Here is a 23,630-nt window from a genome sequence, read left to right on the forward strand (position 1 = left end):
GGTTTTTATGACAAATCAGCTCATTTATAACAAAAAATCATTTTCGGGCGTACGTTATTCCGAAAGTCATTGAGAGTAAAACGTTTACGAGCCGCTGACGGTCCGATTTGAATTAGATTCACCTGCCTGAGCACGCTGGAAAAAACACAAATGCCAAGTGATGCACTAACGATTTCTTTACTTTGTGTCCATCTTCTGGTCAAATTGTGTCACAACAGCTTTTGTGTTTACGGGATCATTTTGAAAAACAACACTAAATGAATGGCCTTTATTACAGACAAAAAAGAAACGAAAAACTAATTAATCATTGACATGAATACTTATTAACTATTAAGTTGCATAAAGTCAGACTTTGCAAATTCACATTTAAATGGAACATATTCAGCCAATTTCCAGCTTTACTTTATCTGTCTACTCCATCGAGGATCTATTAAATGATTCACAGTTTAAAATATATCCTTTTTCTATTTTAAAACTTTTAAAAATAGGCATTTTTCTCATTGCACATTTGAGGTTAATTTTTATTTTAAATCATTTAACACACTTCAGTGGGCTACTTGCTTACTTAGTGTTACTATCAGTCCAATACCAATAACAGTGTTGGTATCGATACTAGTGATATTTGGATGAGTCCACTCACCTCTACTACACCTCAATGTGAATGAATAATTAAGCAAAACTCAAATAGTTGTGTTTATTGAAGAAGTAAACTGTAAGGCCAAGAAAATATGTTTACATTTTAATTTTTTTTAAGCTGAATATTTTAACAATTTGCAGGAATTTTACATTTTTTTTCCAAGTTCACCAACTTTTGATTTAACAGAAAACAAGAAAATGAACGGAACCTCTTTCAGCGTACAGAAGCTCGGCTCTCCATTGCAGACATGAAACAAAAAAAAGGAACAAAAGAAATCTCAACAAATTCATCAAAAGGTAAAATGTAGTTTTATTCATTCAAACTAAATCCACAGTGTAGAGTGGTGATTAGTTATGGAAATAATACTGGACCACAATGCTGTGGCCATGGTATGTGTTTGTAACACTCCTTTCTTTAAAGCAAAAGTTCCTTCAATAGTAGAGTTTGAAGATGGAACAGATCAGCTGGGCCAGATGAAATGGGCTTACAGCCTCAGGCCTAGTGCCCCACACACAATTGGGGGCCAACCAATAACGTAAATTTGGCGAGAGGGGTGGGTTACGTATTCTCTTAAACCTTACACCTTGAAACCATATATGTACCCAAATAAGTGCATTTTTTCTGTCATACCAAAAATCTGATCTTTGGTAGAGTACAGTAGTCATTATTTCATGTGTCCTACTCCCCTACACTGTTGAGGCTAGTGGTCTCTTCCAATTTTAGCTAAAATTGCAGTACTTTAAGGTGAAACAAGCAGAAGCAGGTTTAACAAATGCAAGAAAAAGAGAAGAGTGAGGTGCCACCTTTATTATTTCTTCAAACAAATCAGGATGAAACCACTGCAGTTAGCGTTAAAGTTTTCCAGACAATATTGGACAAGAAGACATCCCAGCTAATCCGGACATTAGCAGCAGCTGGTAATGATAGTGAATGTTTATGACCTGAAACGATGGTTCAGAAACTGTGCTTCTTTAGATGATCCATCATATGAAAAAGCTCTGGCCTCTGATTTTAATAACAGGTACTCTGAGATGCTTTTGCTAAAGTGATATTGTGATGTTTTTCATTTTTATTTCATCCAGCCAAAGGACTGATGTTCTCCATGGTATAGGACAAAGGATGAGCTTAAGCCAGAGGTATACATTGTCCGTCCATCCTTTCATAATCGATAATCGCTACTCCTACAGTATTTGTCTTTTTTTAGCTAAACATGCACACAATGAGCTCCTAATTAGTCCTTACCCACAAGGTCAAAGTCATAGTCACATTTGCTGTTTTCTGTGCTTGAAGACCAAAGTCAGGATAGAGCAGGGAGATGCTCTTTACCCTCATGGCCCACACTGAGGTAAACACTATCGTGGCCTTATTGTCCTGCAGGGTGTGTAGAAATAAAGCACTGACTGACCACACAAAGATCAAAGTGTACCAGCCCTGTGTCAACAGCCCCTTACTGTATGGACGTGAAACCTGGATCACCTAAATGAGGCGGGAACATCGGCTCAACTCGTTCAACATGCGGTGCCTTAGAAGCGTTTTTGGATTCAGATGGCAGGACCGCTTTCCAACCACTGGGCACACCAAGCATCTGTGCTCGGTGGCTTGTAGCTATGATATTGACATGGCATGATGAGGGCCAAAGTATTGAAGATCGCGATATTTAAAATACCAAAGGTTCAAATTCAAGTTTTTTTTAAGCGGAAGGCTCACATATTTTCTATCATGACATATCATATATTGGTTTTATGGAAAATTTTAGAAAAAGGAAAATGAACATCGTGGAACAGATGTGATGATTTTGTGGAAATCCATTTAAAAACTGTCTGTTAATCACACCATCATACTGGCTGTCACACCGCCCGTTGTAATAAGAGGGCCAAACCATGAACAAGGGAGGGCACAGGACTTTTCTAGAATTCATTATCCAGAGACCAGATGTCCCCTGCTAGGGAGTTGGCACAGGCCTGAATGGTCCAGGTCGCCTGGGCAAGCTTGTTGCGGAACAGCTCGGCGTTGGCCTCTGGGCTGGCAGTCTTCAGAGCGTCGAGGTCGCTGGACAGAGCTTTTAGGGTGTGGGGGCCGGAGCCCAGCAGGATGTGGCGAAAGGGGCTGTCTATCGGAGAAACGTAGGGTGACAGGAAGTTCCTTTCCACCTATAGTAACAGGAGGAGGAACATGGAGGAGTTTGTTAAAAGTGTTTTGAGTCACCAGACCTTTCTGTCATATGAAAGGAGGCAGTTAGCAGCTAAAAAGAAAAAGACTACCTACCTTGACTTCCATTGCACTTTACAGTAGATAAAAAGTAATGCAGTAAAATAAAATATGACGTATTCCATTTTAAATATGATCCAAAAGTAGCTAAACCACACCAAAATATAGCGGTGCAACGGATCACTGTTGATCCGTGATCCGACCCGATCCCACTCCACGGTTCGGCACGCACATGATCTGAAGATTCGAAAAAAAAAAAAAAATATGTGTATGGTGCACGTGGTCAGTCTGTCAAGCGATAGTCATTGCCAGCGCTAGCGCTCCAAGTGAAGGAGTAGAGGAGTTTGCAGCATTTAAGCAGCCCTTTGCTGCCCAATCCGACCGGGCTAAAGCTATTACAAAAGCTATTTGGGTGTTTAGCTGGAGACATGAGGCCGTATTCCGTTGTGCAAACATATGATGAACGTGCTTGAGCCATGCTATGATATCCCGTTGCGCGTCCACTTCAGTGACAAGATCGTTCCAAGCATGTATGAGCAGGAAAAGTCTAAAGTTATGGCTGAGCTGTCCCAGGCATCTTCTGTTGCCCTAACTACAGATGGGTGGACCACCGGGCAACGGAAAGCTACATGACGGTGACCGCTCATTATATCACAGCGGAGTGGTAGATTCCCTGTACTGCCCTATATTGCACCTTAATTTGTTTTTATATAATTGCGTGGAATGAGGTTTGAGTTGAATGTTTTTTTAATGGGCAAAAAATATTTAAATAAATAAATGGCGACGTAAACTTTTTTTTGCTGATCCGAAAATTGATCTGATCCATGACTTAAAACCGTGATCCGATCCGAACCGTGAGTCTTTTGATCTGTTGCACCGCTACTGAAATATATAAAATCCTTTGGCCAAAAGCTCAGGTAGCAGCTTAGCTTTAGCTTTTTTGTTGTTTCCACTTTATAAGCCAACACCTCATTAGCTGCATTGATTAACCTGTTAAATTAATAATTATCAGTTCAAAAGAAGGAAATATTTACGATAACAGCAACAGATAACTAACTAGTAACCTGTTTTTTTTTAAGCAGCTAGTTAGGTTTAGCAGATAAGTTTTAGACTAGATGTAACTTGAGTTACATATATTTTATATTATGTTGCTCATTCCATTAGGTATTTCAATTACAGTGTATTATTTACAGTGTTGGGTAAGTTACTTTAAATTAGTAACTTAGTTACATTACTAGTTACTTCTCTAAAAAAGTAACTCAGTTACTTCAAGTTACTCGTTACTTTCAAAGTAACTAGTTACTAGGAAAGTAACTTTGGTTTTACTCAGAATTCTCTTGTTAATGTGTTGCTTCCGTAACTGGATACCCAGCCAGACTGCCAGTCTTCTAGCTTGCTTACTTGCCACAAGTGCACTGTGCCACCTACCAACAGAAAGGAAAAAATAATGTGCACATTTCCACGAGAGAAATCCCACGCCTGGACCGTCATTGACCGCCGCCATGATTCTAGCCTGCTTTTTACATCCAACACAAAAACTGCAGTCGTGGTGGTTTTGATTGTACTCAGAACTCGGAAATTCTGCCTTCTGAATAGGAAGATGTAGGTAACACCAGACTGCAGATGAGCTGCATGCAGGGCTGGACTGGGACAAAAAAATCGTCCCGGGCATTTTGACTAGAGACCGGCCCACCATTATAGGAAAAATCATAAAGCCTTTGAATGAAAATAAACACTGTTGTGACAGTGATGTACACTGTTCTGATGGTATATATGTATCAATCTATCAATTGTTTGTTGTAAGACTCAGATAATTATTTTTTAAAAGCGAGACATTTTAAATGAGAATAATAAAGAAAAGTATTTCCTTGTGCCCCTTTCCCTGTTAATGCCCTACCTGGCCCCTGGCAACACTTTGCTAGAGCCGCCCCTGCACAGTTACCAGCTGTCAGCTACTTAGAAAAGGATCCTGGTGTTATTTGTCTCTCAGAAACAGTTCATAACTTCCCTTCAACTCATTCATGTCACCTAACAGGTAAACCTGTTTCTCCATCACCTGTTCAGCTCTGATGATTCAGTAAGGACATCTCCTGGTTTCATCTGCATGTTTCCCTCTCACCACATATCCAAACCGACATCATGACCAGCAGCTTTACAGCTGTGGCTCCAGCAAACATCAGCTGATACTAGAAATTAATATTAAATAAATTCTAACAACAGCTGATCAAGCTTAAACGTGCTGCTGTTGTTTAACGCGACATCCGCTGGTTTCCTCTTTCTGGCGCAAAGTGGGCGATAAATAAACAAGAGAGAAAAGCCGATCAGCTGATCATTGATCAGTTTCGTGATTGAAGTAGAAACAGGAGAGGAGAGAATGAGAGAAGAAGAGGCAGCTGTGCAGCTTCAGCTTTGTGTCTTTTTCATTGTAGCTGAAGTCCGGGACAAACTGTGTTCCTTTTCACCTCAGTACGAAACGCGTAATATTTTCTCTGAATACCAGACGATTCTGTTTTTTAGGGGACGGTTGGCAACTCTAATAATTAACCCTATGAACAAAATAAAGTTCAACATCAGTAACATAGCACCCACACAGCTCTATAGAAACTCCGTCATGCTAGCTAGCACGCAGTACGAAAATGTCAGCATACCGAAAATAAACTCCACCTAAACTTGGTTTATATCTGACTCCGATAGACTGCAGGTCATAACTTCTTACCTGAAGTTCAGTTCACCTGACACTCGGACCGCGGCCGCTTGGGTCTCTCCTCTTGCCTCCTTTTTCCTTCATCCACCTGCTGGCTTCCACCACTTGCTAATGTTATTGAATCTGTGGAAGCTCCACGATATCCACCACACGAAGTAACGAGTAACGAGCCTATCTAAATCCCAGTAACGAGTAACGCGTTCCTGGTTTTGGCATAATAACTAGTTATCGTGCTCGTTACCACAATAATAACGTAGTTACTGTAACGCGTTACTTAATAACGCGTTAGTCCCAACACTGATTATTTATGTATTTAATTAAAGAAGGCTAATGTTTAGAGTGCAGGACCCTATGTCTGTCTACTGAGAACTGCTAAGATATATCCGTATTTTCCACAGAGTATCTCAGGAAGAATTACTGAGTGTTGGAAGCCGTACCGTCATGACGCGGTCATTGATCATGCGGCACGTCTCCATGTTTTCCAGGTCGCTGTTCTGGATGTCAGCTGTCAATATGCTAGAGAGACGGTTGTAGGAACCAGAGGCCATGACCAACCACTGCCCAGTCAGGGTCTTGGGCAACAGCTGGGGCTGCAACTGGAAACAGACAAATATGCAGGAGTGATTTAGTTTTCACAATAAACTCAATTTGGTAATTGGACATGCAAGATCTGACCAGAGTCTGGGCAAAAGAGTAAGAGAGGTCAAGTTACTCTACATCTCTTCAACTTGCTTTCAACTACATAAATAGATTTAATTTAACTAAATATAACATTTTTTTTATGTAGTTGTTAATGAGTCCTTAATAAAATAACGATCTAGTTTCAAAATAATCTGCTTTTACTCTAAGTCTTGGATTAATCGTTTACGCTTTGCCCGACTCTGCTCAGAGCCCAAAGCGAACTCAGCATATCCAGGCTAAGACTGAAAAAAGCTACAATATAAATAAAGTTTAGTCTATTTGAAGGCAGAAAGAAATGCTGGCAAAATGCCAACTGTGTGACTTAGACCTAATATCTCAACTCTTAATCTCTCAGACTCAATATCACATCTGTATCATCCAACCTTCCTTTATCTCAGACGTTCTTGAAAGAATACTGGTAAAACAGCTAAGTGATCATCTCCAGAGGAATTGTTTATTTGAAGTTTCAGTCAGGTTTCAGAATTCACAGCACAGAAACAGCTTTAGTGAAGGGTACTAATGATCTTCTTACGCTCTCTGTGCTTGTCCTGCTAGACCTCAGTGCAGCGTCCAATACTGTTGACCATAATATTTTATTACAGCCATTAGAGCATGCTGTAAGTCTGCTGCATTGATTTGAATCATATCTATCTAATACAGTACAATTTGTTCATGTAAATGGGAAGTCTTATTTCACACACCAAGGTTAATTATGGAGTTCCACAGGTTTCCGTGTTAGAACCAATTCTGTTTACATAATACAGGCTTATATAAGCCCTGCAACAGACTGTTGACCTGGTCAAGGTATACTTCCCCATGGTAGCTGGGATATGCCATTAGGATAGATGGCTTAACTTGTCCTCTAGTAACACTGTGAGGAATCTTGAAGTCATTTTTGACCAGCATATGTCCTGCAGTGTGTATATTGAAGAAATATGTAAGACTACTTTCTTGCATTTGCGCAATATCTCTAAAATTAGAAACATCTTTCTCAAAGTGATGCTGATATACTAGTTCATACATTTAGTACTTCTAGGATGGACTACTGGAATTAAGTCTTCAGTTGATCCAAAATGCTGCAGCCAGAGTACTGACAGGGATTAGAAAGAGAAAGCGTATTTCTGAGCATGGTTATGCAAAAGGTTTAGTCTCGTTAACAGGGAGTTCTTCCTTCCCACTGTCGCCAAGTGCTATCTAATAGGTGGTCATCTAATTGTTGGAGTTTTCTCTGCGTTATTGTAAGGTCTTTACTTTACAATATAAATTGCCTTGAGGCGACGGTTGTTGTGATTTGACACTATATAAATAAAAATGAAGCAGAACTGAACCTTCTTTGTAATACAGAAACCTTTTAGTTACCCGGATAGGAAGAATTCCAGCTTTGAAGTACAGGCCTGTAATCAGATAGTTGTTGTGTTTCTGGCATTCCAGTTACACGTTGTCAACAGCGAAGTCTCAGAATGACCTCTGGTGGACAAACTATGTAACATCAACACTCATAACATGGTTGAAGTGTGTTTCTCTCTTCTCTTTTTTCCTTTTTTAAAAACTTGTTGTATTGGCATCATTGTATCAATGTCAATACTGATATCAGCAATGGTCAAGTTGCTCCTGATTTCTGCAGCCCTGCTCTCAACAAGGTAAATACTATCTTGATTTACAAGGACACTGGTGAACACTCACCCTCTGAACATTCTTGACCCTCGCACTAATCTGAACCACGTGGCTGCGTATGAGCTGGTTGTACTTCTTCAGGTCCATCTGCAGCAGGTGGTCATGGACCAGCCTCAGTGCTATGTGACCTGCAAACTGGCCCGCTCTCACAGCCAGCTGAGGAACCTGGCTGGCTGTGATAGAGTTCAGGTTTTGTTGGGTGTCCAGGGTTGTGCCAAAGTACGGGTAGTCCTGAGGAGGCACACGGGATGTTTTAAGAATTACTCTCAGATCTACAAAGTTGGCATGAGTTAAAAGAGTTCAGAAACTATTTAAGAACTTGTAGTACAGAAGAATTCACTTACTGAACTTCCAGAGTTGAATCTGAAAGCGACTGAGGGAATGCCAGAGAAGGCGAGGAAAGGATACGCAGCACTGTCCATCCTCAGAGGCTCCAGACTTCAAAATCAAACGCAAAACAGAAGCGTGAGAATGACGGCCTACTATCAAACAAGAAGGCTGTGATAATCATCACTGGCTATACTTTGTTATCTTTAATTAGACGGACTCACATAGTAGACTCCGAGTTGTTCTTTCCAAACTGAGAAAGAAGAGACTTGTCCTTGTCATAGTTCACCTAAGAAGAAAACAAATGCTTTGATTAAACTCTTGTTTTATTTTACAAATAAAACTGACCAACAGAATTATTTCTACTTGTAATAAGTGCCACCTGGCAGTTTGATGCCTTCTGTTGTGCGATTGGCAAAGGAGCTTTAAAAAGAAAGTGGGAATTTCAGCAGATGATTAACTCACTCTGGTGTGAGTGGATATGATTCGTAGTAAGACTTCATCAAGACCTAGATCTTGATGAAATCGAGTGTGTTGCAAGTTTAATTGAAAACTTTGTGTTTGTTGGGCTGTCTCTACTGTCCTTTTTTCTTTTGATTTACTTGTAGTTGTGTTTTAGTTAGTCCGCCTGGCCGTGCAGGCCGTTGTAAAAGATGGCGAGGGAGTCCTGTGAGAGCGGTCCAACTTCTTTCTATACTTTTTTTTTTGGTTTGTGTCACTTCCCTCTGCAAATCCATTACAGGTGAAACACAGCACTTATTCCCAGTTGTGCTTAGACACAGTGTTTGCAGTGCTTAGTTCACGGGTGAATTGATTGCAGTGTCTCTAAAACAGGGTGTAAGGATTTGCAGTGCAGCTGGGATGTTAGTAGAATTTGTGGTTAACTGGGAATTAATGGGGAATTTTATGTTTAATTGATAAAACAAATAAAACACATTTATTTCATTTACATGGTGAGATCAGATCAGATGTGGAGTTACCTCTTTCAGAGTGTTTTGGATCAGGCTGTGCAGCAACGGACTGGCTGCTACTTTAAATCCATCCTGACCTGGAAAAAAAAAAAACCCTAATGTTTAGTTTTCATGATGTCGCCTAATTTAGTCTTTTAAGAAGATGCATAAGAAGAAACCTGAACACTAAAGAGGTATAAAAAGTCTCCATCCATGGCAGTAAATACCTGTCACAATGCCGTCCAGGTTGATGTAGGTGACTGCTTTCATGCTCAGAGAGGACAAATAACCCTGGAACAAAGAAATAGCCAAAATAAATTTATACTCAGCCACTTTGTTAGGTACACCTTTTCAAATGTTTGCTCTCTAATAAGCCAGTTTATGCATGTAGACATGAACCTGATGTGAGATGCAACTCACAAATGTGCAGCAAATGCGTGATGCTATCATGTCAATATGAACTAAAACCTCTGAGGAACTTTTCCATCACTTTGTTGAATATATGACATGAAAAATTAAGGCAGTTCTGAAGTGAAAAGAGGTCCAACCCAGTATTAGCAAGGTGCAACTAATAAAGTGTAATAAATAGCGTGTATTTACATGAACAGCGTACACACATTATTAATGCAGTTTTGCCATGCACTTCTTACCTCCAACCACTCGGTGGCGCCAACACTCCCATACTCTCCCGCACTCCAGCTCGCAAACACGATGCTCCTCCTCGGTTTGAATCCATCTATCAAAGTGGAAACATTTAATCAAACTCATGAAGCCAGCACCTTCTTTAGCTGCTCAGCATCTGACATGATGTGTACATCCAGGAACATTTTATTTGGAAATTAAAAACCCAACATCAGCTGCCAACAGGTGCTCACCGTTCTCCACCATGTCAGAGATGGAACGCGCCAGCTCAACGAGGACGCTGGTGCCCACGGTTGATGCCGCAAAGCCCGGGCCCCACGCATCCCTCTGGGCCCCAATGACCACGTATCGATCTGCAGACGGTCACAGGACATTCATCACTCACATCGTTTCCATATTTCCTGACCACAGGATCTCTCTCATTAATCATCTTTGCTGTACCTGCATCCACAAAGCCTTTGATGACCCCAAAGACATTATTTATCCTTTTCTCAGTAAGGACATTGTTGACTTCCACAGTAATAACATCGCTCTCATCTCCAAGTCTGTTGATGCTCTCCCAACCATCTGGCTGAGCTCTACCCCCGAGCTGCCTGTGGGATGCAGACAAACATCAACCCTTTACTGATGCCCTGTTTATTACAAGCTTCAACCATCTTTCTGGTACCAGTTCAGTGTGTGTGAGTCTTACCTCAGAATTTTGGTTCCCATGCCTGTTGTGATAGTCTGAGCCAAAATATTTGGCAGGCCTGAAGACTGCACAGGTGGAAACTGGGTGTGGTTGAAGGAGGGGAAGCCTGGGGTGTAGGGATCCCCAGAGCCCATGTGCACCTGTGGGAAACAGAAGAAAAACACAATGCAGTGCAATCGCTTCCTCTTAGCAACAGTATTAGGTTTACAGACTTTAGAGTTCGTAAGACATGTCAAATCAGTCTTCATATTCCCCGTCTGTCTTTTTGTCTATACTTCTACAGAACCTACCAGCAATACTGTATGACCAGGAATCAAACAATTGCCAGGGAGTTATGATTTGTTTGGTAGCACCCTCACTTGCTCAAAACTCCATAAAAGCTCCCACTGCATTCCAATTCTTTGAATCTTGAGAACATCAAACAAACTAAGCACATAGAGCACTTCAGTGGGTTTTATTCCAGTACATTTTAAAACTGCCCTCACTCACATGTCCAAAGAGTGAAGTATCATTTCCAATAGGGTAATCAATGGGGTCTGGGTAGATCAGCACAGCAGAAGCGTTCACTTTGGCTGCATTGGCTACCTATAAGCAGAGAAACAAGGGAATGGAAGCTAAGTTCACCAACAGCAAACAATTTTGCATGAATCCATCCATCCATCTTTTTGCGATGTTTCATGCAAAAAGAAGTAAACTTAAGTCCCATAATCACTAAACTGGTATCACTAGTATGACCTCATCAGATTTACAATTCTGTTTTATTCAAATTTTCTGATATCTGACCAGCAGAGCCAATATTTATGTTAATCAGCTGCCACATATTGAGCCTGTTCATCTGATGGATTTAAACATGTCCCTTCTATGTGTGAATCTCTGTGCCATTTAGCAAAACAGTTTCTCCCAAATTTATGCATAAAATGTTCTCCAAGCTTTTATTCATCACAGCCTCATGCAGGAAGGAGGGTGAAGAAAAGTGCAGAGAACTCAAAACTTTTTACACACACACACAGATTTTAACTGGACTAAAATCACACAACTTCTATTTGATATTTTGACATTTTCAAATTGCAATTTAGGGACATGGCAGATTTCCAAGGAATTACAAAGAGACAACACGCACAGGTATTACCCAAGTCACCCCAGGAAAGATTATTCCTGTTTGAATAGTTTACTAATACAAGTTTTGCATCTTTTTAAGCATCCCACCTTCTCAGCAAAGCTGATCCTTCCAGCTCTGACCAGCATCACTCTGCCATTCATGTCGATGTTCATGTCCTTTAACTGCTTCAGCTCCTTTTCCTCTCCATAACGGGCATACAGCACTGCACCCTGGAACCATCAGAAACAGAAATGTCACTGCAAGTGTCACTGTACATTTTTCCTACTTATAATTTAGCCTTCTGATTACCCTTGCTGTTCCACTGGCGCTGTAGGACAGGAAACCTGTTGGGCGTTCCTCTGACCCGTTCTTGAAAACTATTCTGTTGTATCCAGATGCTGGGGGGTCCTGAACCTTGACAAAGTACTCATCAGTCCAGGTCTTCATGCCGTACTCCTTAAACTTCGTTATCACCTTGTTCCCCAGATCTTCATCACCAGGAGAACCAGCCCGGTGGTTGCTACTGCTCAGCTGACTGTGACAGAACACAGGCAAAACAAATGGAGGCAAGAAAACAGGGCCCAGTTATTCTCTTTAAAACTGCAATGCACATAAAATTTGTACAGCACTGTACATGCAATGTGTGGGGTTTCTATTCACCTTAGTGCAATCTCTAAGTTGGATGTATTTAGTTTATCACCAAGCAGTTTTTTCACATCATCCCAGTCCATGAAAGGGACAGCACCAGTCTGATGGGTAACATCATCTTCAGAAGGTGCACAGGAGCAATTCAGATCCTTATTCTTATGAACCAGGTAGCCAGTCAAATAGCCTGAATGTGGTAGTCATTTAAAATGAGGAAACAATTACTAACAAGGAAAGGGAACACACCCAAGACCAGACCAAAGCACAGAGTCAGCATTTTAAAATAGCAGTGAGGCACCAAGAGACCTAAAGTTTTTATACTATGAATGCTTACACCTCCAGACTAAATTCACGCTATAAACTGTTGCTAAGATGAATGCAAGGTCAAAGCTGAGCTATGTTTTTCAGATGGTAAAATTATACTTTGTAAGTTTTCACACACACAAATGGAAAATGTTTAAAAAAAAATTAACTTTCTAGGCGTATGTATCTCCTCAGACAAGCAGAAATATGCCAACTATGCCATTCTCCCTCTCTTACCAATGACAAATGTGAAGACGATAGTAGCTGCCATGAAGCAGAGGTTCTTGGTTGTACATTCAAAGTTTTGAGCCACGTGTGGTTTTGCGGTTTGACTTGTGACTAAGGTGGTCTTAAATAGCCATTCTCTCCAACCTCCTCATTCATGTCAGACGACTGTATCATCTCCACCTGGCTGGTGTCACCTTCCATATTATCGGGCAAGTTGAATCGTGTGTAGGAGTGCGGCTCACTGTTAAACTGACAAAACAGAAACGGAAAAAGTCAGGGTAAGCAAAATATATTATTTCAGTAAAACCAAAGAATATAGAAACTGGGTGGGAGTCATGGACAGCATGCCCACTCATCCAATTCTGTGTTCTTAATATATGTTACCACGAGTCATCGATTAAACAGTTTCAAAGGCATTTCCTACCACTGCTATGCTGACGATACACCATTTTACTTTTCTGTTAATCCAGAAACCTCAACAGTCTCTCCTGCCTCAGTGACTGTTTCACTGTCATTACTAATTGAAAGTCTTCAAATTTCTCCATCTCAGTGCCAAAAACTGAAGCTCTTGTGTTCGGCCTCGACAGTTTCTCTAAGCAGGTCAGTCATTACACGGAGCAGTTTCAGTGCAGTGCACTAGCAGGCTAGTGATTAGCTACACGCGGTAAGTTAGATTCAGATTTTCCATTTGGATTTAGTTTGTATTATCCCCCAAGAGAAAAGTGTCTTGGTTTGTGAATTGGATTTTGGTAGAGTGTCCCTGTGCCAAAGGAAATGCTGCATAGTGAAATGCATATTTGAAGTAACCTTTCAGTTGAGAGTTGGAAATGGAAAAATAAATAAATAAAGGGAGGGATTCAAGCTTAATACTAAGCTTGTTATTTTAAGACTTATCTTATAACACTCACTGAATACTTACAATTTGGGATATCGCTGATCTTGCTTGGTCCATGGCTGCTTCAGAGGATTCTGAGAAGATAAACCAAAAAGTTGGACTACTCCAGCCAAGTTTAAGTCTTTAAATGACAGGCATTTTATCCTTCAAAGAGACTTAAAGGCAGGTGGTGCATGAATTTAACTTTTTATTCAACTTAAATCCCTCACAGTGCGAGCAGTGTGTTGCTGCTTTTTACTTGCAGGAACATTGCATTATCCAAAGAATATATCCCATGTCTTGTCATTGGTCCGATTCTTCTTATCCTGAAGGCAGAGCTGGCAGGGGGACAAAAGGCAAGTGTCCTGCACAGGTCGACACAGTGACACCACCAGCTCTTTGGTCTGGCCGATCGTGGTGGCGAGATAGGAATGGATAAACTGTTTCTGTGGGCTGGGTCGATTTATACTCATAAAGAGTTGCGATCAGGAGTGCTTGTAATTGATTGATTGTTTGATTGAAATCTGTGGGAGCCAGAATTCTGGATGTTTGTAGGGGATCAACTATTTCCTTCACTCAGTGACAAATGCAAATAAATTTATAACTTTTATGCAATGTGTTTTTTGTGGATTTGTAGTTGTGTCTCTTTTCATTAAAATGAAAGTACCATAAAAATTACAGACTCTTATTCTCTTTGGAAGTGGAGTAACCTTACAAATTCATCAGGAATCAAATAATTATTTCCCCCACTGTTAAGAAGTCAAAGGCCAGTTGTATAAGGAGCTTCAGCTATGGGACAGAATCTATACAAGCTAATCATAAGAATCTCTTTAGCCCATAAGAAACCTCTTTACACACTGAGGAAGGTTTCTGTTAAAGTTTTAACACTGACTGTCCCACTGTTTTCCTTAAAGTAAAAATGGGTCTGGGGTCTTATGGGTTGAGTAATGCTTTCCTGTACAGTTCTTATCATATCTACAGGTACGTGCATTATCAGAAGAAATATTATTTCTGTTAAACATGCACATAATGTCAAACGTATGCCACATAAACACTGTACCCGCGACAAGATTACAGAAGAGAGTTTCTGATCACTCAGGATTGTTTTTCATTAACTCATATGTGATACTGCAGAGCCACTTAGAGGCTTTCCACTGCTGGCTGAGGACTGTCATAGAGGAAGCACATGCAGAATTCTGCTGTGGATTCAAAGTTATCAGACAACGCATGTGACTAAAGCGGACAGTGAGTCTAAACTGGAGGGCGTAAATTGCACCTTTTGTCGTAGCATGTTTTCCATTGAAAATACAGGGGAAGGGGGAGCTGAAAAAAACTGCAACATTCATACTGCAGTGACATGTGGGCCATTTAAGGGGAAGTTACGAAAGGAATAGCACAACAACAAATAAAAAGTTAAACTTTTTCTGCTCAGCAAACAGTAGTTGAATCCTCGACCTCGGCTCCCAGGTCAAAACAATTCGCGCTACGACTGCAGAAACTGTGCAGCACACGGACGGGTGTTGATGTTGTTTCCACGCAGAGTCTCTGTAGTCACTCAGACCGTGTCTTACACAGAGAAATATAGATCTGAAAACTAATCTGATTAGTTAGATAATGTCCTTTCCACGACACAGACTACACTACACCAGAGTGTGTTTTACCAAATTAATGAGCAAATGAAACAAATGCGCAACACTTTCATGGCACATACGTTTACCCTTATCTCAATTCTCTCTGATGTGTCGCATGGCAAACTTACTGTGTCAGACTGTTGCCTCTCTGTCCCCGATGTCAGCATCATAAATCGGGGGACGCAGTTCTCTGAGCAGGAAGATCTTTAGCGCAGTTGGGAAAGAAATGGGCGTGAAAGGTCGAGATCACGAGTTTGGAGTCACCGCTCACTGGTAACATTCCTCTCATTTTTTCTAACGACAAAATGACAAAACTCATGGGTTAGAATTGTTTATTCTAACCCATGAGTAGACAATGGGTGGACCGCGGTCCGGATCGGGACCCAGATGAAGTTCTGTGTGGAACCAGACCGTTTATATTTTACTCTGCGCAGCTTTCCACGTACTTACGGTAAGGCTATTTCTGATGTACGCAGTTTTTTCGTTTGTATTTACGGTACTCGACGTACGTACACAGGAACGGGTCAATCGCGTACGTTGTAAGCCATCCCACGTGATGTGACTCATCCAATCAAGTAATTCAGTTGAATAGGCGCATTGCGTGTATGCGAAAATAGAAAGTTTTGTACTGAAAGTACACATTATGGGAAACACTATCCCCATAATATTAAAAAAACTGCGTTCTGTTTTTAACATTTTGGAAATCACTGCTCCTGATAATTATACTTTTATATGAAAGGTGATTAAAAACTATTTATAGTGAACCCTGCCACTGATAAATAAATAACTCAATAAATAAACACATGGTTTCCGTTTCAGTGCCACATGGTTGAGGACCTTTTCCCCTGCTTTGACAGGTCTGCACAGATTAACTCCAATGCCAGGAAATGTGTTTCATATTTGATTCAAATCACTTTATTAAATTCTTGCATATAATCAAGGCTTTACCTTTTGTTTTTAAATGCAGCTGATTATTCCAAATCTTTATGCACTGGTGCTTCTGTACAAATCAATTTGAAATTTCTATATCTAGCACAGTATGAGATATTTTAGCTAGTGATAAAAAAACAGCCCAGGTTTAAAAACCAGGCCGCAGCAGCAGTAGTAGAAAAAAAACCCAGCAGTTTGCCTCATGGTAAACTATACAAAGTCATTGGCTTATTGTCATCATGCTGCGCTTTTCACAAATGAACATCGTGGAAACGATATGATGACTTTGTAGATATCCGCTGAAAATGTGGTGATTAATCACAACAGCACTGCCAGTTGTAATAAGAGGGCCAAACCATGGACATGGGAGGGCAAAGGATTTCTAGATTTCATTATCCAGAGACCAGATGTCCCCTGCTAGGGAGTTGGCACAGGTCTGAATGGTCCAGGTCGCCCGGGCAAACTGGTTGCGGAACAGCTCGGCGTTGGCGTCGGGGTTGGCAGTCTTCAAAGAGTCGAGGTGGCTGGTCAGAGCTTTGAGGGTGTGGGGACCGGAGCCCAGCAGGATGTGACGGAAGGGGCTGTCTCTGGGAGAAACGTAGGGTGACAGGAAGTTCCTTTCCACCTATAGCAAGAAGACGGACATCATGAAGGCGCTGGATAAAAACCAACGTTATCAACAAATGTATTGGACAGCCCTGTCCTTTGAAAAGCAGGCAGCAGCAACCGAAGACTACCTACATCAACTATTACACTTTACTGTGATTAAAATGTGATGTATCCCATTTAATACATATGATCCAAAGGTAGCTAAACCAACACTAAAGTTGTAATTTCAGCTAATCAAAAGCAGAGGTGGCAGCTTGTGAAATCAACTAAACTTGCTGGGCTGAGTTTTTTTCCCCTTTACCGTCATGATGCGGTCATTGATCACGCGGCACATCTCGATGTCCTCCAGGTCGCTGTTCTGGATGTCGGCTGCCAGCGCGCTAGAGGCACGGCTGTAGGAGCCAGAGGCCATGATCAACCACTGCACTGTCAGAGCTTTGGGCAACAGCTGGGGCTGCAACTGCAATGACACAAACATGCAGGGATGACTTTTCCTCCCTCAAACTCAAGTTGGTAAGCTGGACATTCAAGACCTGACCACAGTTGACTTCTACGATGAGGAGTAACCAGGCAAAACAAAAACGGCATTAAAAAAAATAAACTGATCATTTTTAGGTCAAGTGATGAAAAACACGACAACAGTCAAGTTGCTCCTGATTTCTGCAGCCCTGCTGAAGGTAAATACTATCTTGATTTACAAGGACACTGGTGAACACTCACCCTCTGAACATTCTTGACCCTCGCATTAATCTGAACCACGTGGCTGCGTATGAGCTGGTTGTACTTCTTCAGGTCCATCTGCAGCAGGTGGTCATGGACCAGCCTCAGCGCTATGTGACCTGCAAACTGGCCCGCTCTCACAGCCAGCTGAGGAACCTGGCTGGCTGTGATAGAGTTCAGGTTTTGTTGGGTGTCCAGGGTTGTGCCAAAGTACGGGTAGTCCTGAGGAGGCACACGGGATGTTTTAAGAATTACTCTCAGATCTACAAAGTTGGCATGAGTTAAAAGAGTTCAGAAACTATTTAAGAACTTGTAGTACAGAAGAATTCACTTACTGAACTTCCAGAGTGGAATCTGAAAGCGACTGAGGGAATGCCGGAGAAGGCGAGGAAAGGATACGCAGCACTGTCCATCCTCAGAGGCTCCAGACTTCAAAATCAAACGCAAAACAGAAGCGTGAGAATGACAGCCTACTATCAAACAAGAAGGCTGTGATAATCATCACTGGCTATACTTTGTTATCTTTAATTAGACAGACTCACATAGTAGACTCCCAGTTGTTCTTTCCAAACTGAGAAAGAAGAGACTTGTCCTTGTCATAGTTCACCTAAGAAGAAAACAAATGCTTTGATTAAACTCTTGTTTTATTTTACAAATAAAACTGACCAACAGAATTATTTCTACTGAAGAGATCAGCTGTGGAGTTACCTCTTTCAGAGCGTTTTGGACCAGGCTGTGCAGCAACGGGCTGGCTGCTACTTTAAACCCATTCTGACCTAAAATGACAAGACCACTAATATTTAGTTATCCTGAAAAATAAGTGATGCTTTTTGCATGTGTATGTACAAGTTAGACATTAAACAGCTTCATGGGTACAAGAAGTCTGCATCCATGGCAGTAAATACCTGTCACAATGCCGTCCAGGTTGATGTAGGTGAATGCTTTCATGCTCAGAGAGGACAAATAACCCTGGAACAAAGAAATATCCAACAAAGGAATGAGACAGAGCACAATCACTAATAATTATCCTCCTCAGAACCAGCCTATTCATTTACATCTGTAATGGGCATTAGTTTTTGGTCTACATCTTTTGACTTATTTGAGCCATCCTAAAAAGTCCTGATGTACGAAATGATAAGATAAGATGACCTTTATTAGTCCCACATGTGGGAAATTTGTTTTGTCACAGCAGGAAGTGGACAGTGCAAAAGTTCTGAAGCAAAAATTAGAATATAAATTTAGAATATAAAATTAGAAATAGAAGACATCCTGGGCTTTCCATTGATATCTCATTGCATTGATATCTCATGCATTTGGGTGGCCTCTTTTAGCACCAAAGATTGAGGAAATCACAAAAAAGTTTAATGGTAAGATTTATTTTTATTGAGTGAAAGAAAAATGCAGGTAATCTAAACCTTTGCCATGCACTTCTTACCTCCAACCACTCGGTGGCGCCAACACTCCCATACTCTCCCGCGCTCCAGCTCGCAAACACGATGCTCCTCCTCGGTTTGAATCCATCTATCAAAGTGGAAACATTTAATCAAACTCATGAAGCCAGCACCTTCTTTAGCTGCTCAGCATCTGACATGATGTGTACATCCAGGAACATTTTATTTGGAAATTAAAAACCCGACATCAGCTGCCAACAGGTGCTCACCGTTCTCCACCATGTCAGAGATGGAACGCGCCAGCTCAACGAGGACGCTGGTGCCCACGGTTGATGCCGCAAAGCCGGGGCCCCACGCATCCCTCTGGGCCCCAATGACCACGTATCGATCTGCAGACGGTCACAGGACATTCATCACTCACATCGTTTCCATATTTCCTGACCACAGGATCTCTCTCATTAATCATCTTTGCTGTACCTGCATCCACAAAGCCTTTGATGACCCCAAAGACATTATTTATCCTTTTCTCAGTAAGGACATTGTTGACTTCCACAGTAATAACATCGCTCTCATCTCCAAGTCTGTTGATGCTCTCCCAACCATCTGGCTGAGCTCTACCCCCGAGCTGCCTGTGGGATGCAGACAAACATCAACCCTTTACTGATGCCCTGTTTATTACAAGCTTCAACCATCTTTCTGATACCAGTTCAGTGTGTGTGAGTCTTACCTCAGAATGTTCAATCCCATGCCTGCTGTGATAGTCTGAGCCAAAATATTTGGCAGGCCTGAAGACTGCACAGGTGGAAACTGGGTGTGGTTGAAGGAAGGGAAGCCTGGGGTGTAGGGATCCCCAGAGCCCATGTGCACCTGTGGGAAACAGACAGATGGAAAGATGAGCTTTGAGTGGATCATGACATCTTTTCAAAGGTAGCTTTAATCAAACTAAACACATGAACCCCATTATTATTATTATTGTGGTTATCATTTAGGTTACTGCACTGGTAGAGGAAGCGCAAGTACTTCCTCTTATGAACAGTGCTAGGTTTACATGCACTTCACAACATGTGTATTGTCGACATGTCAAACATCTGTCCTCTCATTTCATATTTAAGCATCAGTCTTCCCCTTTCCTTCAGTGTACTCATCTAAAGTATTTTCCCAGGTGATTTACACCTGAGGGGTGAAAACGGTCTTCACTCACATGTCCAAAGAGCGGACTGCTCTCGCCGATCGAGTAATCAGCAGGGTCTGGGTAGATCAGCACAGCAGAGGCGTTCACTTTGGCTGCATTGGCTACCTATAAGCAGAGAAACAAGGGAATGGAAGCTAAGTTCACCAACAGTAAAATGTAGGTGTTAAAATTGTTGAAAATTCTCCTTTTTTTGGAATTCTCAGGAATATGGAAAATTCTAATAGAATTCTATTGAAGCTTAAGAACAGACGACATCTACAAATATTGACAAGGACCCCAGGGAATAAAGTCCTGTTCAAATGATGTTTCATCTTATTTTGAAACCACCCACCTTCTCAGCAAAGCTGATCCTTCCAGCTCTGACCAGCATCACTCTGCCATTCATGTCGATGTTCATGTCCTTTAACTGCTTCAGCTCCTTTTCCTCTCCATAACGGGCATACAGCACTGCACCCTGGAACCATCAGAAACAGAAATGTCACTGCAAGTGTCACTGTACATTTTTCCTACTTATAATTTAGCCTTCTGATTACCCTTGCTGTTCCACTGGCGCTGTAGGACAGGAAACCTGTTGGACGTTCCTCTGGTCCGTTCTTGAAAACTATTCTGTTGTATCCAGATGCTGGGGGGTCCTGAACCTTGACAAAGTGCTCATCAGTCCAGGTCTTCATGCCGTACTCCTTAAACTTCTTGAGCACCTTGTTCCCCAGATCTTCATCACCAGGAGAACCAGCCCGGTGGTTGCTACTGCTCAGCTGACTGGGACAGGGAAAACAAAAACAGGTTACTTATTGTTAAAATTACAATACACATAACAAAATGTGTGCAGTGCTGCAGTGTATGGAGCTTCTATTCACCCAAGGACAGCGTCCATACTGGATGTAGTCAGTTTTTGAGCAAGAAGCTTTTTCACATCATCCCAGTCCATGAGGGGAGCAGCACCGGTCTCATGGGGAATATCTTCATAACGGAAAGCAGAGGGTGCACAGGTGGGAGCCAAATCCTTATTTCGATGGACCAGGTAGCCAATCAAATAGCCTGAAAGTGGCAGTGATTCCAGATAAGGGATGGGAACAGACTCAACTGAATTAAGTGGCACAAGCCAAACCCTGACTGAAGGGTCTTACTCAGATGACAGCTCAAAGCTAAGCCATGTTTTTCCTGATAAAATGACACATGATAAGTGCCCCCCCCCCCCCAACACTACACAAAACCACAGCTTCCTCTTTCAACTTGCTCTCTTACCGAAGATGAAGACGAGGATGATAACAGCTGCTGTGAAGCAGAGGACCTTGGGTGTACATCCACATTTTTGATGGACGTCTGGTTTGCGGCTTGACTTGCGATTGAGGTGATTTCCAACCCCAAACGGCTCATTTATGTCAGATGACTGTATAATCTCCACATGGCCGGTGTCACCTTCCATATTCTGGGTAAGTCGAATCATGTGTAGAAGTGTGGTTCACTGTTAAACTGACAAAACCAAAAATCATGGTAATCAGAAAATATCACTTCTGTATTTTCCAAACGACATGAATGGTTTGTTGATGGGAGCCATGACATCAGGACCTGGGACACAATCTTTTCTTTTCTGTCAGGCATATTTGAAATAAAGGGTTTCTAAACCGTATCTAACAGCTCTACCAGTTTAGTCATTAGTATTAAGACCAGCTTGTGATTTCCCACGCTGTGAAAAATGTCATTTTCCTTCTTCATAAACATGCCTCTAATAAATAACTCATCATTTAAATGTGCCAATTGCAGGTGCTGTTTTAAAATCAGATGACAAGCTGTCAAAAATTATGAACACAGGAAAGCTGTCTCCTTTCACTTTCACACTCATCTACTCTTTCTAGCCCTTCTTTCACCTTCTCAGTCCTTTTCTTGAGGTAACTTGTCTCTTAACCTGCATATATTTCCTGTGTGCTCAAAGCACATCATGGATAATGATGTATGAGAAAACCAGCAAAAAAATAAATAAATATTTGCTTAAATAGTGAAAATAAAGCAGAAAAATAATTCAATTCAATTCAATTTGATATAAAACATCACCATATCAACAACTTGTCAAACAGTCTCCTCAAGAGTTAATAAACTGAACTTACTATTTGAGATTCCCGAGAGCCTGAAAAGGTGGATGGTCACCGTTTTGGGGACAAACAAAAAAAGAAAGTGGGATCTACTTCCTGGTTTTGTTGTTTATTAAAAGAGGAGGTGGTGAGCAGGAAGAACCTTTTTACTCCTTCTGTTCTCCAGAATTGCAACAAGTTCCATTTCAGTTTTTACCAAAATGAAACTTGCCTTTCAGGTTTTTCATCTCCTTAGTCAGCACAAAGTTTAACTGTAGATTAATAGTTATCAGACACTGCGTGTGACTAAAATTGGCCAGGAATCTAAACAAGATGGGCTAAAATACACATTCAGGGGAAATTACCCAGCAAACAACAGAACTACCAGTAAAGTGTTTTTGTTCATTTGTAGACTTTGTCTCAGTGAACTTAATTGAAACCCTGACATTGTCTCCCTGCTCACAATGATTTGCGGTATGACTGCAAAAGCTGAACCATAGAGGGAAGGATGCTGGTGTCGTTTCCATGTAGAATAAGGATCTAGCGAGAGCGTAACAAAGTAAGAAATATAAATCAGATAACTGCTGTGCAGGGATTAAATTTGGATATAATGGCATTCAGAATTTCTGGTAAAAAAAAAAGTGATTTCAAACTGCTATTATTTTTGAAATAATTTGATATTAATTGACTAACACTGTGAAGCTGTATACTTTTCACTTAAAGTAAAATTAAAAACCAGATTGACTTAATATTGAACGAGTAAGATGGTGAGGGTGTGTGCTGTTGATCTAAAGTGAAATGAGTCAGTGGAAACACGAGGTTTCCTTATAATGGCGTTCTGAATGTGAAGAAAAAAACTGCACTTATTCATTTCAGCAGACTTTTAATTTGAAATTCAACAACAAAGTGATGTGATACTGACTGGGTAACACTGTAATGGTGTAAACTTGACCTAAAGTGAAATTAGTCTGTATGCTTGTAATGGCTGTACATGCATTTTAAAAGACGGACCATTTTCTTCTGCTTATCCAATTCAGGGTCGCAGGGGGCTGGAGCCTATCACAGCCGTCATCGGGTGAGAGGCAGGTTACACCCTGGAAAGGTCAAGGATTAGGACCACTCCCTTTTTTTCTCAGTGATTCTGAAAGCTGTCAAAAATGCCAAGAAATGTCAGAATTGTAAGATTAGTGTCAGAATTCTGACGTTTTGTTTTCAGAATTGTGAAAAGAAAATAAGTTTTTTTTCTTCAGCCCTAACCGTCTTCAATGGTACTAGGTACATTCTCAAATGCTTTTTTTTCCCTCAGGACATTTGAGGCCACCAAACTGATAAACTCCTAATCAGAGAATGGGCTGCAGTTTTTGGTAATTTTATCCAGCTCTGTCCTGGGACGTAGACTTGAGTAAATTAATGCATAAAGTCTGT

General features: G+C 41.2%; 1 protein-coding gene and 1 pseudogene across 1 annotated transcript; both read right to left on the minus strand.

Annotated features, from left to right (window-relative positions):
- Nucleotides 1–680: 680 nt before the first annotated feature.
- On the minus strand, nucleotides 681–15,728 carry LOC120434439 (annotated as a pseudogene).
- A 454-nt stretch (nucleotides 15,729–16,182) lies between these two features.
- Nucleotides 16,183–21,577, minus strand: LOC120434440 (transferrin receptor protein 1-like). The gene is made up of 16 exons (XM_039602538.1): nucleotides 21,382–21,577; nucleotides 20,994–21,174; nucleotides 20,670–20,895; nucleotides 20,468–20,590; nucleotides 20,146–20,241; nucleotides 19,672–19,811; nucleotides 19,422–19,573; nucleotides 19,214–19,333; nucleotides 18,989–19,074; nucleotides 18,459–18,522; nucleotides 18,262–18,329; nucleotides 18,096–18,160; nucleotides 17,889–17,982; nucleotides 17,554–17,775; nucleotides 17,135–17,293; nucleotides 16,183–16,849 (listed from the first exon to the last, which is right to left on the minus strand). The coding sequence occupies exons 1-16, from the start codon at nucleotides 21,560–21,562 to the stop codon at nucleotides 16,607–16,609; spliced, it is 2,220 nt and encodes a 739-aa protein (XP_039458472.1). The 5' UTR covers nucleotides 21,563–21,577; the 3' UTR covers nucleotides 16,183–16,606.
- Nucleotides 21,578–23,630: the final 2,053 nt, after the last annotated feature.

The sequence above is a fragment of the Oreochromis aureus genome, linkage group 18 (genome assembly GCF_013358895.1).
Source record: "Oreochromis aureus strain Israel breed Guangdong linkage group 18, ZZ_aureus, whole genome shotgun sequence".
NCBI classification, from domain to species: Eukaryota; Metazoa; Chordata; class Actinopteri; order Cichliformes; family Cichlidae; genus Oreochromis; species Oreochromis aureus.